The sequence below is a fragment of the Eschscholzia californica genome, unplaced genomic scaffold, assembly GCF_041429995.1.
Source record: "Eschscholzia californica isolate CP2 unplaced genomic scaffold, dmEscCali1.0.p SCAF_1, whole genome shotgun sequence".
NCBI classification, from domain to species: Eukaryota; Viridiplantae; Streptophyta; class Magnoliopsida; order Ranunculales; family Papaveraceae; genus Eschscholzia; species Eschscholzia californica.
This window is the reverse complement of record NW_028238198.1, coordinates 73,789,066-73,801,897: the sequence shown is the minus strand read 5'-3', so window position 1 is coordinate 73,801,897 and position 12,832 is coordinate 73,789,066. Positions and strand designations below refer to the sequence as shown.

The window sequence follows — 12,832 nt, the reverse complement described above, 5'->3', positions numbered from 1 at the left end:
TCGGGTGGCAACAGTTCTGCTTAATAATTTTTATATAACTAGAGTTACAAAAGTAGAACAAGCTTCAATAACAAAGAAACGGGCCCAATCGGGCTTTAGCTTCTTAATCTCATAACTGCTAAACATTTATCTGGATACCCCATATGTAGTAAAGTTCTAAAGAGCTAATAAAGCTGGGGTTTTCTTCGTTGGGGATGTAAGAAGTACATCGAAGTCGCTTAGAGTCCACTCAGCCATCTCATACTTGTCACTGATATATATTTCCGTTCCCATATCGATGGAAGTCCATATTCGTTTAGCAGGAGTTGTACCAGGATCCTACAAAAATGAAAATACAATAAGGTAGTGTTTTTTTTTCCTTTTCCAAATAGATATACTGAAATTTGACTCGATATCTGAATTGATTCAAGTCGGATTTCGGAATGCTTGCTTTTATCGGAGTCTTGCATCTGATTCATATAATTGGCTGACCCGGGCTTATTTTGATTCAGTTTGGGTCAGACATAGAATAAGCATGAACAAAGAGCCCATTGTTTGAAATGACATTTGTTTATGACTAAAGAAAGTCAGACTCAAGCGAGTCAAATCTAGACAATTAAGAAAGCAAATCGTTAAGACGTTAAGTTGTTGCTTTAATGTGAGAATCAGGGTAATAAATACTAACCTGATAGAAATATAGTCTACCAGAAAGACCACCAACATCGAGCTCCCAAGTTCTTGGATCTCCAACCCACCCGTCTCCCTTTTTCGTCGGATATCCATATTCAGCCCAAATTGGATGTGGCAACAATTGAACTAGTTCTTGTGCATGAGGATTGCTATAAGGATCACACAAACTTACTGGCTTTTCCAAGTATTTTGCATTTCCAGGAGCACAGTAATAATGGTAAGCTGAATATGGGAAATTTGCAGTATCATTCCTATAAATCTTTTTATTATTTGGATCAATATGATATGGTGGGCAGTTAATCAGATTTGTAGGGTTGCACCAAGCTGGTGTTTCAGGATTAATGATCATCTCACTATATCTGGTTACATCAGTAAGAACATCTCCATCACAGGGAGCTCCATTGTTCTTCCAGCAACTCCCTATGTCTATCAGGTAAAACTGGCTCTTTGGGCCTCCTCCTTGCTTCACATCCAAGGTCATCCTAACTTTGAAATTCGGCGACTCTGGGAGCTGTAAAAGAAGGTAAATAGTTAGTTGTTCTTTATCGAACTTTTCAGTGAGATCTCTAAGATGTTTTCGTACGGTGTTTATTTTTCTTCGAGTCAGATCGAAATCGGACTCGAGATCTATATTGACTATACTCAGGGTTCAAAATGTTTGTTTTTTTGTGTCCGATTCGTGCGTCTGACTCGTCTGAATGGCCGACTCAGCTGATTTTGGGTCCATGTCTGAATTAGGAGCTCGTTATACGACATAACCCAATTAAGAGCTCGTTATACGAAATAAATTATCGAATATTGTCTGATAACATGTTATGTTTTCGTCTTTCGGATTAAGTGAACCCTTTTTCTAAATCTTTCGCTTACCATTTTCATCATTCCTCTTGTATCATAATGGTAACCACCTGAGAATCCTTTAGTTGCATCAGCTCTAAGATACAACATCAACCATGGATATTTCTTTGTTGTTTTAAGTTTATGAGTAAAAACCCAACTACCAACTCCAACTTTCTTTTCCCAAACCACTTCAAAAAATGAAATCCCATCAATCCCTTTTCTTATATCAGTTCCCAAATCATAAGTTCCATTAAAACTCCCTCTTAGTTCATTCATTCCCACAATGTTTGTAGGTTGATGATACAAAATGGGTTGGTTCATACACCCATCACCAAAGCAAGGAAACCTCCCTGGTTTAAAAGGACCTACTTTCTTCCCATTTTCAGGACATAAACCAGATTTTGTATCATAGTTTCCATTTTTCAGCATTATCATCCAAAATTGCCATGGATTTTGAGTTTCTTTAACTTCACATAATGATCCTAAATACAATTCCTTCTCTACTGCATATAGATCTGCATTGTTTTGAGCTTCTGAACTCAATCCTGGAAATGGGTTTCCAACTCCAAGTTTGTTATCAGATTTAGTCACTCTATGCTTCAATGAAGAACCTGTTAAAAGACAAACAAAAACAATGAAACCTGTAAAAGATTTTGTTCTTGTTTGGTGTTTGAATGAGTGGTTGTGGCTTACCGGATAAATCGAAACAATCGGCAGCTCTTGGACTTCCCATGTTAGGAGCTTCTTTCCCAACTTCATTGCAAAAATTCCAACCTTCAAAAGCTACTCTCAGTTCATCTCTTCTCATACCTGGGTCTCCCAGAGCTGATGTTTGATTTTGCTCAAAACCCAAACAAGTCTTGAAAACAAGTAAAATTATCAAGAAAAGTAAAACCCAATCCTGGTTTTCCATGGCTGTTTTCATGGAAGCTTGTTTAGAGAGAGAGAGACAGTGTGGGAGAGAGAGAGAGAGAGAGAGAGAGAGAACTGGGTGTTGCATTTAAATAGCAACAAGAATGTTTTGTCCGTGTCTATTGCACAGACTAAATCTATATTAAAAAACTTCAATTATGAGACAATAAATTAATAACTCAAGGAACAAATCATAAATAGTTTAAAATATTTTTCTTTAAGCATTTTATAAATTTAGACATTAAGTTCGAAAAAGATGATACATGCTTTGAGGTATTTGAGTGTAATTTTGTAGCGATTAGTTTTTGCATCTTTTGTGTCGAAGACATTATAAAGTGTAAATACTCAGTACACTATACTCGCTTATTTTTTGGGACAAATTTTCTTTCCGAGTATAAATCGTGTCATGTTGTTGTGGATCTCATAATCTCATATTAAAAGTGCAATAATGTGGATCTTATATTAAAGTGTAAATAGAATGTGATTTCTTCATCTCTTTAAGGATCTCTAATCAATAACCACTTAATATAACAAGACCCAATTGTCCAATTCAGAAGTGAGATAAGATATCTAGTACTTGTTGAAGATTTAGGAAGTGGGATTCAGCTTTTAGTGATGTGTGCTTTCCAATTGCTTTTCTTCCCATATACTTCAAGATATCATCATATCATAAAGGACACTACCCCAATAACCCATTCTAACTTTTCCTCTCTCTCTCTCTCTCTCTCTCTCTCTCTCTCTCTCTATATATATATATATATATATATATATATATATATATATATACTTGTCAACAACTACTACTAACATGTTATAGCACAACACAAGAATGTGATATCCACAGAGAGTATGTGGTTTTTGATTGCTGAACTTCTAGTGAAGGAATCCTTTTACACATTTGGATGGTGTATTTCTTGGCCCACTAGAGTTGGGAGTAGTGGGTTTTGGGTCAAATCAAAATCAATTTTTGGGCATTTGATTTTCTACCTACTAGTTCTGAAAAATTACAAGAATGATTACATCACACCCCAACTGAATTGCACATCTCATGATTTTTCAATATAAATTTGATTCTCATCCTCGCTTGTGAATTGTGATACTTGAACTAATCAACACATAAGAGCTTCCCATCATAATTTGATTAGGGTAAAAATGTAGTAAATATTATGTATTGTAGGGCTGAATTCAACTTCGCAAAACTTGATCGCATAATTTCAAAGTAAACTTTACCTATAATGCTAAATGAGGTTTATTGAAGCATTTCTTTCTTAAATAAACAAACATTGTTCTTGGTAAACCTAAACAAACTAGAAGAAATCACCTTAATATATGAAGATTTTGGAGACATGGGAGGTGCTATAGGCGCCCAACGTAATTGATGTAGGCGCATAATTTACACATTAGAACTCCTAAAAATTTGGCTATAAAATGAAGACTACTACAATTATGAAGGGCGCATTTTGAACCTCATGTAGGAGGTAAGGGAATTCAATCGTCCTGTGGGCAAAAGCAGCTAGTAACAATAACAAGACCAATAGTGAAAAGTACCAAAAGTATTACCACTAGACAAGGCAACAGTGCAACTTATGCAGAATCAGATAACATAATTCAAGATGCACCAAAACGAGTCATGATAAACAGGACCACAATTATAATGGCGCATCACGATATAGCATTAAACGGTTGTGTTGGAGCATCTGTTGTCCGCGACTAAGAATGTTGATCTAATGGTGGTTGTTAAAGATGGAGTAATCATTGAGAAATGAAGGCACAATATACATATACATAAGTAACACAAGTGGATATAAAAGATGGAGCATGTCTCTCCCTTGTATTCCTTTCACATGAATGCTTCCCCAAGGAGTCCTCCCCTTTGCCGACAAGTAGATAGAGAAGAAGGAAGGAAGAACAAGAAGATTAAGAATTTTATTTTTGTTTTTACTTTTTTTTTTTTAGTACAGGTCGTGAGACGAAGGGAGAGAAAAAAACGACGGGGTGATAAATAAAAGTAGTTTAGTTGGACTTTAAACCCATAATTCAGTTGCCTTTAGATAGTTATTTAGTTGGATTTTAGACTCGTTTCTGAAAGAATTTGAATTTGGCGATTATCGTGTTTATCATATCTCATTGATGTATCAATGTTTCTAACAAAAAAACAAAGAGTATACTCAACCCGCTCTCTGGGACTCCCACTTGAACCGTCTGTGAGATAAACAAGAGTTTCTCTCTCCTCTCACATGTTCAGTCACGTGGCGAGAGAAATCCTTGTTTCTCATAGGTTGCTCAAGCGTGAATCCAAAGAGACGGGTCAAGCTAGGGCGGATCGGGTATATCTCGGGCTTACCAGCGCGGCAATGAAACGCGGGAGTCCCAAAATACGAGAATCAGAGCGACTCCAATAGAGGCGAAGAGGAGCAAAGAATTTGATAGTGAAAACTAGGAGCAAGAAAAACCCTAACCAGATATGGCGGAAGGAGCTCCTACTCATACATCATCATCCTCTATCAGGTTGATGAATTTTGTCTCCGAGGAACAGGTAGGTTTCTCATCTACTAAAACCCTAATCACATCACCATTCGTAAACCTAATTCCTAAATCAGATAGATCATAAAGTTTCTTCATTTTTGTTAATTTCAATATTGCAGTTAGATGAATCGAAGAAAACTAGAGGGGAACGAGCTGAGGATGGAACTGCTCAGAGAGATAGAGCACTCTTTGAGGTTTGATTTCCCCCCCTTCTCCCAACAAGAACCACATTGACAATGCTATTAGGTTATTATTATTGTTTGTGAATTGACCTTAGGTACAGTTCTTGTGAATTCATTCTTGATTGAATCTTTGTTCTTTTAGATTTTGAAGGATAATAAGGACAAGAAAGATGCAGAATTTAATGAAAGATTCAAGCACAGTGAGTACTTTAGTTTTCTTTCCTTTTTTCTGCTATGGTGCTTTAATAATGCTTCAAGATGACTAGTACATGTGGTTAAACTGTTAATTGAACTAACTAAGTTAATTCGAATACCCTAAATTGGGTAGAGAGAGAGTTTCTAAGCAGATGAATCCATATCAATCTTATTTACCCACGAACGTTTCACTCTTCTGCATCTTTCACGAGGGTTGTTAGAATCAGTACATGTAAATAACTGCCATGCACAGGATTTCGTTTGAGAACGAGGTTTGGTGTGGTTAAAAGTTAAAACATTTCAAGCAACAGTTGAGTGGTAAATTACGATAATCGAATTTGTCATGTGTAACAAGTTTTATATAAAAAAAATTGTCCGTGTCATTTAGCTACCTAATAAGTTCTGCAGTAGATTCTCGGATTGTGTATACATTGATTCCATATCATCAGTATTTGTAGGTTAACTAAAAGTGTGATGCTTTACTTCGTTCAATTTCAGGACCACCTAAGGCCTTAAGAGGTCACTTGAAAACTCTCTAATGCATCAGGATCATGGAAGAAAGAGATAAAGTGGGAAATAAGAACTAGCGTGGAATTCTCAAGGTTAGTGGAAGAAAGAGTGATGATGGAAGAAGGAGAATATTATTCAAAGTTATTATTCTTATGTTACAAGATTGGAAGGTTTCTAGCTCCCCCTTTATATAGATACTAAGAGTAACCGGATGACCTATAAACCGGCTACCGGGAACTTGAGTAGCAGGTAAAAGTAACCCCGGGTGCTCATTGGGCCCCATCGTCAGGTTATTAGTACTGCTAGTGCACGTTCCTTTACAAAATATAATTGGCATTTTATGCCGACACCAAAAAGAAAAGTAAAATGACCGACAACCTAAAGTGCGAATATTTAAAGTAACTACAATTGTGGTGGATATAATAATATCCTTCTTTTTACAAAATGCTTGACTTTAATAAAAGCGATCATAATTGAGATTTAGACTTTTATGCAAATGGGTCCTGGGAATCTTGCATAGAGTCATCATCTTCAGTGTCGTCATCTTCATCAGATGAGTTGTTTAAAATTTCTCTCAACTGCTTCTTTAGGTCTGACTTTGAGGATGAAGCGAGCAGTTCCTTAAGAAGATCTGAGACATCCTTTTTAGGAGCTTTTGGTGGAGGTGCTGGTTCAAATGAAACTATTCTTTTTTCAGAAAATATCGAATCCTTAAAGAATTCAAATTTATCCCACCATTTAATAAGAATTCTTCTTCCCAAATAAGGGATATGAGAGACTGTTATCTCAAATTTTTTAATAGGAAAATTTGTAATAACAACGTCCCATCTAGCTATCCATGGAACCTGATAATAAGCTGCAAAGATAAGCTCGGGATTTTTTAATGATGGGTTAGATTTAATAAAATCATCAAATATATTCCTAACTTTGTCAGGGAAAATTATAGGGTGTGATCCCCAAGTGTAAAACCATTTGATGAACCACTATGGAAGATTAGTGGTGTTGAAATCACGAAATTGGAGGAACCAACTGTGTTTCTTTAGTCTATTCTCATAACAAAAGGCTCCTTCCCAGGCTTTAATGTAGTCGAAGTAGTTAAACCAATATTTATCCAATTCTCTTCTTCCAGCTCTGGGTATTTCATGATATTTGAATAAATCACCCTGCCAATTTTCAGGGGTAACAACTTTCTTAATAAAGGCTTTAGAATAAGCCCATTCTGCGCCTGACCTTATGACAGAATCAAAATCCACTGATTGAGTTACTTGCAGGATTGCGCAGTAAAAATTGTATTCCTTAGGATAAAGGAATGGGTCTGCTGATTCCCTAAGGTAAAAGGATGAAGCTTCAACTGGGGAAAGATGAGCGTATTTTAGCTCAATAGGAGCTATCCATATAGTAGTGTAAGGAATATATGGATAGATATATTCATTAGTCTGATTAGACTGAATTGCTGCTAAATAAGCATCTCCTCTTAATTTTAACTCCTTAGGAGTCGCCTTTAAGGCTTCAGCTTTAAGCTGTTCCGTTGTTTTACCAATCATAGTCTTATAAGACTGAGAACTCGCGCTTGAGGGAGAAACTGCCAATTTAGCTTTCCCTTTTCCATTATTGCTCATGACTCTGCAAAAACTCACGAGTCAAGAAATCAGGTAGTGAATTACTACTTCCTTTGATAAACTCAATATCAAAATCAAACACAGACAATATGCCTTGCCATCTGGCAAAAATTTGTTTTGATGCTAAATTTTTAACATCTTTGGCTGATTTACAATCAACCCTGACCAAAAATTTTTGGTTTAATAAATCACTTTCGAATTTTTGTATACACAGAACTATAGAAAGGATTTCTTTTTTAATTGTGGAATAATTTTTCCTTGGCCCTTGCCATATCCCAGAAGTAAATCTTACTAGGGTTTCTTTGTTATTAATCCTTTGTTTAAGGATTCCACCATAGCCTAATTCAGAAGCATCAGTTTCAACAATTTTAAAAGCTTCTGGATTAGCAATGGCAAGACAAGGGATTTCCTTAATCTTTAATTTTATCTTTTGGACTGCTTCTGTATGAACATTAGTCCAATCAGGAGGATTTTTCTTAAGCCTGTCAAATAAAGGCTTAGCATCAATTGCTAAGTTTTTATAGAAGTCAGAAATATAATTAAGACTTCCTAAAAACCTTTGCAATTGAGTTTTTTCTTTGATTTCATCTGGAAATTTATCCGCAAAAGTAATAGCTCTATCAATAGGGAAAATAGTCCCTTCTTTGATGGTATGGCCAAGAAATCTTATTTCTGTTTGAAATAATTTGATTTTCTTGGCTGACACAACTAAACCAGCATGTTTGACAGCATTAATAAATGCTTGAAGATGTTTAAAGTGTTTATCTATATTCTCAGAAAACACTAAAACATCATCGATATAAACAATACAGAATGACGTATAAGGACTGAAAATGTCATTCATTATATTTTGAAATTCTGAGGGGGCATTCTTAAGCCCAAAAGGCATCACGTTCCACTCATAGTGGCCAAATGGAACTGTGAATGCAGTTTTGTATCTATCCTTTTCATTGATCTGAATTTGCCAAAACCCAGATTTCATATCAAATTTGGACATAACTTTGGCTGAAAACAGCCGATTTAATAAGTCCCTTTTATTAGGGATTGGATACCTTATCCATCTAAGAGCTTTGTTCAAAGGTTTGTAATTAATTACAAGCCTAGGAACACCTCTTTCAAGTTCAGCAGCATTTTCAACATAAAATGCAGGACAACTCCAAGGGCTGTATGATTTTCTAATTAAACCTTTGAGTAATAACTCATCAATCTCTTTTTTGCAAATTTCCAAATGGCGAGGTCCCATAGCAATAGGTCTAGCCTTAGTGGGAATTTGCCTTTCATTGAAGTCTGGCTCATAAGGCAGACTAACAATATGTTTCTTTCTTTCCCAGAAGGCATTGGGGATATCAGAACATATTGTTTTGACAATAAGATCGTGAAGATCATTTATTTTCTTTTGAATTAAAGGATGTTTGATTTTTTCAGTAATTTTCATGTAACTGATCTCCTGGGATAAGGAGTTAAGAAAATTTTCTTTTCTTTGAATTTTCTTTTGTAACAAATCAATCTCGTGATAACGAGGTTCTGTAACGAAATTAAATGTAATTTCTTGAGAATTAATGGAACTTGTTATACCCTTCTCATTAATGCTTTTAATGGGATATAACATGTGAAGAAAAGGATTTCCCAAAATAACATCATGAGAAAGATTCTTTACCATTATAAATGGCATTTCTAAACAAATTCCATTATTGCAAACTGCAGTATTTTGTAGCTTGTAATTTACAAGCATTTTTCTACCATCTGCAGCATTTAAAATTTTAGTAGTTTTTGAAAAATATCTGGAGGGTATCAATCCTTCATTGATACAGTTTAAATCTGCTCCAGAGTCTACCATGGCAATTGCAGAGAGAGTATATTCTTTATGAACAATGATTTTAATTTTAATATGCCATTTATGGGTAATAACCCTGTCTAACATATTAACATATGTTAAAGATTCATCCTTCAAAGATCCTTCATCTTTTGAAGATTTATCTTTAACAGATGTTAAAGTATCTAATTTTTCCTTTAAGGAATTCCATTCTTCTTCATCTGACTCATGATCAGAATCAGACTCAGAAAGAATAGATTTATCCTTTTTAATTTCAAGAGAAGTTACTCTAGATTTAAGAGTATTAATTTCTCTTTTGAGAACTTTGACTTCATGCAGTAATTCATTAATGCGAGAAGATTCTCCAGGAGTTTCTTCTTTTGAAACTGAAGTCTTAGCTCTTTGTAAAATTTCTTTTAGACTATAAGTCTCTGGCTCTTCAAATTTTAACCTTTTGTCACCTTTCTTTCCATTGTAATCTTCTAAATACTTTTGAAGCATTTGTCTTTTAGCAATGGGATCAGAAAGTTGATCAATAAGGTCAAGGATGAAATTATCCTCTTTTGTTAAAGGAAATAGACCATTTGCCTGACATAAGGCTTTGTAGTAATCACAATTTCCTTCGCAAGAGTCATCCTCAGATTCTTCTATTTGATCAACAGATCCTTCTGAAGATGATTCTTCCTCAGGATTGTCTTCTGCAATAGCGGCTACTTTAAAATTTTTCCCTTCTTCATTAAGAAGTAATTTTTCAAGTGACCTCTTAAGGCCTTCATCAATATTCAGGCTATTGATTTTCTTTTTCATTCTACACTTATTAGCGTAGTGGCCAGGTTTCTGGCATTTCCAGCAGACAGGGATAGTCTTTTGCCGAGAATTATTCTCAGGTTCAGACTTCCTTTTCTTTCCTCTAAAATTTTTTTTCTTTTTCTGTTTGGGAAAATACTTCTGCTTGGCATAGACCTTATTGGTCCTTTTCCCTCTATTTTCGATTGAGGTTCCAATAGGTGGTAAGCCAATTTGCTCACAAAAGTCCCCTATAATTCTTTTGCCAAGGACTTTCTCCTTTTGGATTTGTCTATGCAATTTTATTTCATTGCATAAATTAATGCCTTCAGCAACCACTTCTGAGGATAAATCCCCATAAGTGTATTCGGAATAAGGAATAATTCCATTGTGTCTTTGCTTAATACGATTGCGTATTTTTTCCGCAAAGAAATGGGGTAGTCCTGATAAGAACTTCTCTTTCCAAAAATCATTTTGACTATCATGTTTGGTGAAGACTTTTGAAAAGAATACGTCTTTATACCATTTGAACTGAGATAAGTTCTGACATTTTAAATTCATCAGTTGCTCTTGAGATCTATCAATAAGCAACGATGTAGTGCCAATAAAATGTTTTGCTATTGTATACAGAAGTGTATTGACACAATCTGTAACTTGTACAGCCTGATTGTCTCTAACTTCTGTTTTAACAGCCTGTGAAATATGTATTTTGGCTTCTTCAGGAAGGTAGAAATCCCACCATCCTTTCAATTGACCAGTAAATCCTTGAATTAAGGCTTTGGCAATATTTTGATCAGAATTACCATGTGCTTTACAAGCAGTTGCATACATAGTCATGTAGTGCAATACCGTTTGCATTTGGTATTCTGACATGCCATCTATATTCCATTCATTAATGGATTTTCCATCAAATTGAACAGTCATGAATTCATCATGTTGTTCTAATTGAAGGTCTACAGGTGTAGGCCTATGATAATAGGGCTTTGCAGGAATATTATAAGCCATTTTCTTTTTGTAAGAAGATGCAAGCTTATTTACTTGAAATTTATTTTCATTATTTTTTTGTTCTGATAAGAACATATTCTCCAGAAGATTGATCTTATCTTCTGTTTTTGAAGAATTTTCTGCTTCATCATAAGAAGCATCAGAATTATAATCTGACTCATGTGTCTCTAGAGGAGCACATTCATTGTCTTTAATTCCAAGATTTTTTAATCTTTTTATAATCTCATCAACCATTTCAGAATTCTGAGGATCCATTTTGAAATCAAAGTTTTCAGAACTCATTGGTTTTAATAAAACCTTATCTTCAAAAGTAGTTTCTGAAATTTTGGAAACATTTGAAGCCTTTTCTTGTTTTTCAAAATCAATATTTTTCTCAATTCTATTTAATTGATCTCCCATTGTTCTGAGAGTTAAATTTGTAAAATTGTTTTGTTCAACAACAGCCTCAATGTTGTCGCTTTTCCTGTAAGGAGTTGCTACAACTTCTTCGTTGTTGATTCTTATTGCTAATTGGGTTTCCGGAGGATGAACACTCCTAAAAACTTTTCCATTTTTAGCAATAAAATTCTTATAAGAAGCTTCAAGAGAAAATATGAAATCTTGATCCTTGAAGTCAGGAAATTCTTCATAATATTGTTCCATAAAAATGAAGAAATCAATAACTTCTCCATTTTTTATTAAAAACCTTTTATAGCGAGAAAACCATTTTTCATGACTCTTAGAGTCTTTAACAAGGAAAAACCATGTTCTCTTAAATTTGTTTTCTTTGGAATAAAATAATTCCTTTGGAAGTCCCCTAAAAGGAAATTTAAATTTGAATTTTTCTTCTTTATGGATCGTTATAGGCGAAAGGCTATAATAACCCATATCAGAAGGAGTGGGGGATGTTCTTTCACTATTAATTTCAGAAGTGGGTAAATTAACCCTATATTCAGGTTGGTTTACTCCGTCAGAGGTAAATTTTGTTCCAGAAATTTTTTCAAAATTAGTTGTTGGAACTGACGAAGTAGAACTTCTACCTGGAATAACTTTGTTGTTTAGGCTTTCTAATTTTAACCTTGCAATTCTCTGATTAGAGAAGACAATTTCAACATCACCGTCAGGGAACTCTTTGATTTCTTCGAGCTCACGGTTATCTTTTTTAACAGGCTCATTAGCCTTTTCAAGTATCCATTTTTCAGGTAAATTAACATGATCCCATGTGATTGTTTTTGGGACCTTTACATTGCTTTTTTCTAAATTGGTTATAAACAAAGTAGTAGACCCCTTTTGATCTTGTAAAATATTTTTCATCTTGGGTACTACGGTGTTCATAACTTTATACTGAATCCTGTAAATAAGGATTATGTTTTCAGCTCCTTGCATCATATTAAATCCATCAGATTTAATGTCAAGGCAAAGAGAGTACATAATTGTGGGGTCGTTTAATGACAGAGTAAAATTTGGAAAACACGAAAAGAATATGGGTCCGTCACAAAGACTAGACTCCAGTATTCCAAGTAATGAGTCATGAAATTTGTTGTGCCTTTTATCACGTACACAAATAATTGCGGACGTGTTTAAGCCTAAACGGGTAGCAGGTTTCAAACCTACTTGAATTAACCCAATATGCAAGAATTTGTATTGTTGTCTATGTTTATCAATCAAATTTTTTGACAACAGTTGGAATGAGTTGTAACCCTCAGTTAAGGGTATAGCCTCTTCTACAGTTTTTACGATATAATCAGAGGTGAATTCAAAAGTTCCTTTCTGTTTATAAACAGAACTTTGAACTGGTA

The 12,832-nt window shown here is 34.7% G+C and overlaps 1 protein-coding gene and 1 long non-coding RNA gene across 2 annotated transcripts; one reads left to right on the top strand and one right to left on the bottom strand.

Moving 5' to 3' along the window:
- Nucleotides 1-17: 17 nt before the first annotated feature.
- On the bottom strand, nt 18-3,132 carry LOC147569031 (uncharacterized). Its single transcript, XM_086655498.1, has 4 exons — nt 2,200-3,132; nt 1,537-2,117; nt 665-1,180; nt 18-318 (listed from the first exon to the last, which is right to left on the bottom strand). The coding sequence occupies exons 1-4, from the start codon at nt 2,504-2,506 to the stop codon at nt 157-159; spliced, it is 1,566 nt and encodes a 521-aa protein (XP_086511624.1). The 5' UTR covers nt 2,507-3,132; the 3' UTR covers nt 18-156.
- Nucleotides 3,133-4,756: 1,624 nt separating this feature from the next.
- LOC147569030 (uncharacterized) lies at nt 4,757-5,463 on the top strand. Its single transcript, XR_015238522.1, has 3 exons — nt 4,757-4,954; nt 5,064-5,138; nt 5,269-5,463. It is a non-coding gene; the product is annotated as an uncharacterized LOC147569030 (long non-coding RNA).
- Nucleotides 5,464-12,832: the final 7,369 nt, after the last annotated feature.

Bases quoted from the DNA above. Each gene is read 5' to 3' on its own strand.
- LOC147569031 (XM_086655498.1), bottom strand. From the start codon at position 2,506: ATGCAACACCCAGTTCTCTCTCTCTCTCTCTCTCTCTCTCTCCCACAC. The intron at 1,181-1,536 runs GTAAGCGAAAGA...CTTCTTTTACAG, and splicing joins CAAGAGGAATGATGAAAATG to CTCCCAGAGTCGCCGAATTT. The intron at 319-664 runs GTTAGTATTTAT...TCATTTTTGTAG, and splicing joins GTAGACTATATTTCTATCAG to GATCCTGGTACAACTCCTGC.